This window comes from Colobus angolensis, unplaced genomic scaffold, assembly GCF_000951035.1.
Source record: "Colobus angolensis palliatus isolate OR3802 unplaced genomic scaffold, Cang.pa_1.0 Scaffold93, whole genome shotgun sequence".
Lineage (NCBI taxonomy): Eukaryota > Metazoa > Chordata > Mammalia > Primates > Cercopithecidae > Colobus > Colobus angolensis.
The window spans coordinates 2,853,562-2,859,600 of record NW_012123265.1 but is presented as its reverse complement, the minus strand read 5'-3'; the positions used below and the strand labels follow the sequence as shown (position 1 = coordinate 2,859,600).

Genomic DNA, 6,039 nt, shown 5'->3' with positions numbered 1-6,039 from the left:
GGTGAGCTGAGATCCGGCCACTGCACTCCAGCCGGGGGGACAGAGCGAGACTCCGTCTCCAAAAAAAAAAAAGAAAAGAAAAACCCACACCCTGTAAAATGGCTTATCAGATCCCCCCACACATGTGATCAGCCTCAGCTCCAGGTCTCAGCAAATCCACCAAACCACAGATCCAGACACTTTTAACTGTCCTTCTAACGTCCCTCTCTCTCATCTTCCTCAAGCTCTTGCCTAAGGCTGTCGGTGCCCCGAACATTGCCCTTCTCTTGATACCCCAACCCTATGCCTGCTCACACTCATCTCCAGGAAGCCTACCACCTGTCCCCTGTCCAGGTTAGGCTCCTTCCTCCATCCTTCACAAATTCTTTTTTTTTTTTTTGGGGGGGGGCGGGGATAGGGTCTCACTCTGTCAGCCAGGCTGGAGTGCAGTGGCTCAATCACATCTCACTGCAGCCTCAACTTTCCACACTCCAGGGATCCTCCCACCTCAGCCTCCTAAGTGGCTGGGACTACCCAGGCTGGTCTCAAACTCCTGAGCTCAAGCAATCCTCCCGCCTCTGCCTCCCAAATTGTTGGGATTACAGGTGAAGGCCACTACTACTTGTATGTCTCACATCAAAACCCGTGTTATACTTTATTATCATTGCTTTACATTCAGGGTCCCACGCTGAGTGTGAGCTGGGGGCAGGCAGGATTGATTCGTGTTTTACTTTACTGCAGTATCTGCAGCACCCAGGATGAAGTCCAGGACACCAAAGGTCAAGGTGCTTCATGAGTGAAACTGTAAGGGCTGGTTGTAAGCTCCGTTTCTGGGTGGGAGAAGGTGACGTTGATCTCCAAAGCAGGTCCCCACAGCCCCACACTCTATCAAAGTACCTGAGGCAGAATCCCCAATGGTGCACCCCCAGCAGGCTCAGTGGGTGCTGGTCTGGCTCCTGGGGAAGGCAATCAACTCTGCCCCCGCAGGTCCAGCAGATAGGCCAAATGGGGTTTCAGGGTCCCATGGATGGACAGGGGTTCAGCAATAGCAGCAGAAGGAACCCTAGGGCCATCCAGGTTCTCCCAAACGCTGGCTGCACCCCTGGTCTAGGCCAGGCCGCCATTGGGATCGGTCAGGCCCAGCAAGTCCTCTGCCAGGCTGGTGAGCTCGTTCTCCTCAAGTGCTTCGACCAGGCGCTGCAGCGTGGCGCGGCGGCCCTCGGCCTGCACGAAGCGCCGCAGCAGTTGGAAGGCCTGCTCGTACAGTCCCTCACGCTCGTACTCGTAGGCCAGCGAATCCAGCGCCGGGTCCCTCAGCGCCCGGCAGCCCCGCTGCAGGGAACGCCCCACCTTGCGCCATTTGAGGCCCACGGAGCGCGCGAACGTCTGTTGGTCCTGCAGGCTCAGCGGCCGGTTCACTGCGGAGGGAGTGGGAAGCCGGGTGAGGGCGGGGACCTCCAGCGCCGGTCCCACCCATCCCCACCCGGCAACGACCCCTGCCCCTCCCCAGACTCCAACCTCCTGGTGACCCTGCCTCTCCGCCTGTGCCTCACCTACAGGCTGACCCTGGAACAGAAAAGTCTGGGCAGGTGGCGGCTTCACCTCCGACAGAGAGGGCACCGGGGGCTGTGAGGGGGCCGATGTGACCTCCCCGTCGCCACCCTGGGTCCCCAAGCCGCACTTCAGATTTCGCAGCGCATCCTCCAGCTCGGCCAGTTCTTCATCCCGGAGCCGGTCGGGCTAGGGGAAGGGAGCGTGCAGTCACGGGGGACTTAGCCGTGGATTCCCGCCCTACACCATCCTGACCCCAGCCCGGCCGCACCTGCTGGGCTAGGATACAACTCAAACAGCGCTCCTCGTCCTCCAGCAAAGCGTCCAGCCGCTCGGCGCCGGCGCGCAGCTCCAGTTGCAGCGCCACGGAACGCTGGGCGAGCGCGGTCGCCAGGCTCCTCTGCAGCGCGGCGCGCAGCGCCCCCTCGCGGTAGGCGCGGAGGAAGCGGCCGCAGGGCTGCCGACCACAGAATCGCAGCTGCACGATCAGCTGCGGGTCGCTGCAGTGGATCTTCAGCATCTGCAGCACTTCTGGGCTCCCGCCGCTCTCTGCGGAGGCGGGCAGTCAGGCGCCTGGCGGTCCCCAAGCTCGGTCGTTCTCCAAACGGCCGGAGGAGGGGTGAAGCCCGTGGTGAAGCCCCGCGTCCCATCCCCTGACCTAGGGTGCAGGTACCCCAGAGTACCCAGCTGGGAAGCAAAATTGGGATACAAACAGCAACAACCCAGAAAGAAGACCAGGACCTGTCACAGGGAGCACCCCAAGACAGAGTGGGTGCCACCTAGTCCCAGCTCCCACGCCCCAAATGAGGGTTGACAAAAGAGAGGGACTTCGAAGCACAGAAAAGGGGGCGTGTGCCCTGGGCAACAAAGCCGTCTGGGTAGGCAGCCAGCAGGGCAGAGGAGGGCGGGAGGTCTCAGGTCTTCAGCCTCCACCAAGCGCGGCTCCCACTGCTCGGGAAGAAGAGCGGCGACTCTCGCCGCTCTGAAGCCATGAACAGATCCTCCAACCCGCTTCAGCCTCCTGTGGCCTCTGCCCTGAGATGGGAAAGGGGGACCTGAAAGGGTAGGTACTGGGGAGGGGTCTTGAGCAAGGAGTGCTGCAGTAAGAGAGGAAAAGAGGAGAGAGACATCCACAATTAGTAGAAAGGATTGAGCCGGCTGGTGGAGGGGGGCGGGGATGGAGCAAGAGACGTTAGTGCACAAATAGGTAAATCATACACAGACGAGGACACACGTCTACCGTCAAGGTCATGCCACAAGCAGAGAAGAGAGTCTGCACAGCCAGGGGTCCTCCATCTTGCTCCTCCCACCCTAAATCTTCTCCTTAAAGGTGGCTAAGCCCAGGCCCACCCACAAAATGCCCCAGGCCACCCCTTCCTCTCCATATGCCCACCCACCCACGCACCTGCCAAGGCAGCCTGCAGAGCCCTGTACACTGCCACCTTCTGCTGGGGGTGCGCGTAGGCATCCGACAGGACCACCTTGTCCAGCGAGGATTCCACAAACAGGTATGCGCTGCCCACCCACTCTTCGTGCCCATTTTGCCCAGCTGCCATCTCACCTCCTGGAGATGCAGACAGTCGGGTATCCAGTTCATCCCCCCTCCCTCTGCTCTGGAGATAACCGTCCAGCCCCACGTGGTTCAAGTTGTCCGCACCACTGGTTGGCATACTTGGGACAGGAGTTCACCATCTCACAGGAAGCCCCTTGAGCTCCTGGCTCTGTACTGAGTCCCGCCCACCCCAGGCTTGCAGTGAGGACTGTCCCTCCACTGCCTTCTCAGCAAAAGAGCCCAGGGTCACAGTGGAGGGGGAGCAGAGGCAGATCCTGCAATGGGGCTTCTCTGCCTCCTCCTCAGGCCTGTGTGTCTCTCTCTTACCAACATGGACAAGAGACATCTTCATGCTGGATGGTGCTCATGCCCCAAAGCCAACAAGACCCATATCATCCTAGCCTTGCCTTTTGAGTAGACTTGAGCCCAGCATCTTTGGAGGACCTCAGCCTAAGACTAAACCTCCTGTCTTCACTTCGAAGGACACCTGTAGTTTGCATCTACCCAGATTCCCTCCCGAAAGCCTGACTTACCTTAGGGACTTCCCTCCTCCCTCTTCTCAATCCATGTGCCTGTGTCCCACTCCCTAGTTCCAGGTCAGGCTTGTGCACCAGACCTGGCTAATCTGCACATTCCATTCACATTTCTGCAGTGATTAGTTCAGGGCAGGCTGTAGGACTTAAGTTGGACCCATGAGAATCAACCCTGCAACTCTGGTTGAGCCAATAGGAAAGAGGCACTACTTTCCCTTCCCTTGGGGCTGAACTGGAAGGAAGAGGTAGCTCTCCTTTAATACTGCTTGGGAAGAGTCTGGCTGGGAATGAAGCTGACACAGAAAGAAATAGTCAAGAGATGGAGCAGTGCACTCCCAACCATACTACGCCCCTGGATCCAGCTGTTCCTGAAACCACTGCACCCTGGATTTTTCAGTTATGTGAGCTAAATAATTCTTTTTTGTTATAAAGCCCTTGGAGTTCGGCTCTGGTCATTCCCAACACAAATTGTTCTATTCCTTCCCTGTCCAGAAAAAGCCAGGGCCCCTTGGTGCTAGCATAGTATCTCCTTCCTCCATCTTCTGACAAAAACCTAGCCCTGGACCAGCCGAGGCAAAATTCCCAGCCAGGGAACCACTGCACTGACCCACAGCTCAGTGGTCTCCCAGTTACTACCCCATGAGACAGCAAGTAAGAAATTGCCCTCCCTCTTTCTCCCCACCTTACCCTTTTCCTAGAATCATGGGATCAAGGCCCTGCCCCATCAGTCACACTCCTGCACTCTCCAGTCATCAGGGTTTATATATGGTGGGCTAGGAGGAGTGTTGAGTGTTAGCTATGGGGCAGGACAGATGGGGTGGCCCCAGCTGCCATCTGTTTACATAAGGAACAGGAAGCTATTGCCCTGGCCTGGCAAAGTGCTGGAATTACAGGAGTAAGCCACTACTCTCGACCTTTTTTTAAAAATTTTCTTGTTTTTGAGGCAGGGTCTTGCTCTGTCACCCAGGATGGAGTGCAGTGGCACTATCACGGCTCACTGCAGCCTTGACCTTCTGGCTCAAGTAATCCTCTCACCTCAGCCTTTCAAGTAGCTAGGACTTTAGGCATGAGCCACCAAGCCTGGCTAGTTTTTGTATTTTTAGTAGAGATGGAGTTTCACCATGTTGCCCAGGCTGGTCTCAAACTCCTGGGCTCAAGTGATCTGCCCACCTCAGCCTCCCAAAGTGCTGGGATTACAGGTGTGAGGCACCACACCTGGCCTCCTAATCTTTTCATAGAAAACATTAATACTGTGTACTTACGCCAAACCACAGTCTGGATAGTAACAGGAAATTTGCATTTTGTTTATCTCTGGGCAGGATGGAGGGAGGTAGGTGGGGGTGGGGAAGGATTGTGGGTGATTTTTATTTTCTTTGTATTTAGGAATATTTTCTGCTTTATGTGAAGTAGACACATTTTCTTTGTATTAAAAGAGCAAAATAAATTTGTTTTCTTTAAAAGCAAACCAAGAAAAAATGAGAAACTCTGCAGGTGACAAGTGGGTCCATGATAGGGAGCCAGCCATGGAGGTGAGATAAGGGGGAGTCCTAGGAAAGTGGCCTGGGGAGTAGGAGAGAGTTCCCTCTTTACTCTTTCACGTCTTCCTAGCCCCTTGACTTGGGAGTGCTGACCCGATTGTTGTGGTCCCACCCCAACGGGTGGAAGTGGGGACCAAACGGGACCAGTGTCTGCCCATCAGGTCTGCAGGGGAGTAGGGGGAGGCGGGGAGTACTGGGAACCTGGAGACTGGGGATGCTTCCTCACACTCACTAGTACCAGACCGATGGGGGAGGTAAGCCAGGCTGGAGGTCGAGTTAACAGGGTAAAGAGGCCAGGGCCCTAGTTTCGCATCCGCCGATTGGCAGCTCTTCTAATGTGTTCTTTCACAGAAGCCCCTCCTTGGGAAGCCCCGCGCCCCACCCACCCGGAGTCGTCCCTTTTTGGGCGGGGCTGAGGCTTCCCGGCTGGGTCCTGAGAAGGTTTGGTGGCCAGAGACTGTGGGGCACTTGGGTACCGACCTAACAACGTCCGCCCCTATTTCCAGGGGCGAGCTACGCACGGTGCCCCTTGAACACTTAACAGTCCCGGGGGCAGCCCCACCTCTGGCTGGGTGGACAGGGACAGCCTGTGGGCGTGGCCCAGAAATGAAAGCCTGACTCCTTGCGACCCGCCGGGCACACCCCCTACTCAGCTACGCAGCTCCCGAGCGCTGGAGGGGAGCTTCCCAGGCTCCCACTAGCCCACCCTCAAGCTGGGGTTTCGCACGTGCGATCGGCTGGGGTGGACAGCGGGGTCTCCGCTCAAGGAGGTGTTCAGAACCACCCCTCCTCCCCCCCACTCCTGCAGGGCCCTACTGCCCCTCGAAATCGCTGGCAGGGACGAGGAGCCTGCGGGGGCCAAATTCAGTACCGCCCCCCGCCTCCC

The 6,039-nt window shown here is 57.3% G+C and overlaps 1 protein-coding gene across 1 annotated transcript; it reads right to left on the bottom strand.

The window, feature by feature from the left end:
* Positions 1-608: 608 nt before the first annotated feature.
* Positions 609-3,931, bottom strand: TRADD (TNFRSF1A-associated via death domain). Its single transcript, XM_011932078.1, has 4 exons — positions 2,936-3,931; positions 1,802-2,079; positions 1,533-1,719; positions 609-1,397 (listed from the first exon to the last, which is right to left on the bottom strand). Exons 1-4 carry the CDS (start codon positions 3,198-3,200, stop codon positions 1,087-1,089), a joined length of 1,041 nt encoding a protein of 346 aa, XP_011787468.1. The 5' UTR covers positions 3,201-3,931; the 3' UTR covers positions 609-1,086.
* Between the last annotated feature and the right edge of the window lie 2,108 nt (positions 3,932-6,039).

What these genes read in the sequence shown, in the direction of transcription:
- TRADD (XM_011932078.1), bottom strand. Translation starts at nt 3,200, where the DNA reads ATGCCAACCAGTGGTGCGGACAACTTGAACCACGTGGGGCTGGACGGT. An exon ending in TCTGCAGGCTGCCTTGGCAG is followed by an intron (nt 2,080 to 2,935) that starts GTGCGTGGGTGG and finishes CCGCCTCCGCAG; the next exon opens with AGAGCGGCGGGAGCCCAGAA. An exon ending in GTTGTATCCTAGCCCAGCAG is followed by an intron (nt 1,720 to 1,801) that starts GTGCGGCCGGGC and finishes CCCTTCCCCTAG; the next exon opens with CCCGACCGGCTCCGGGATGA.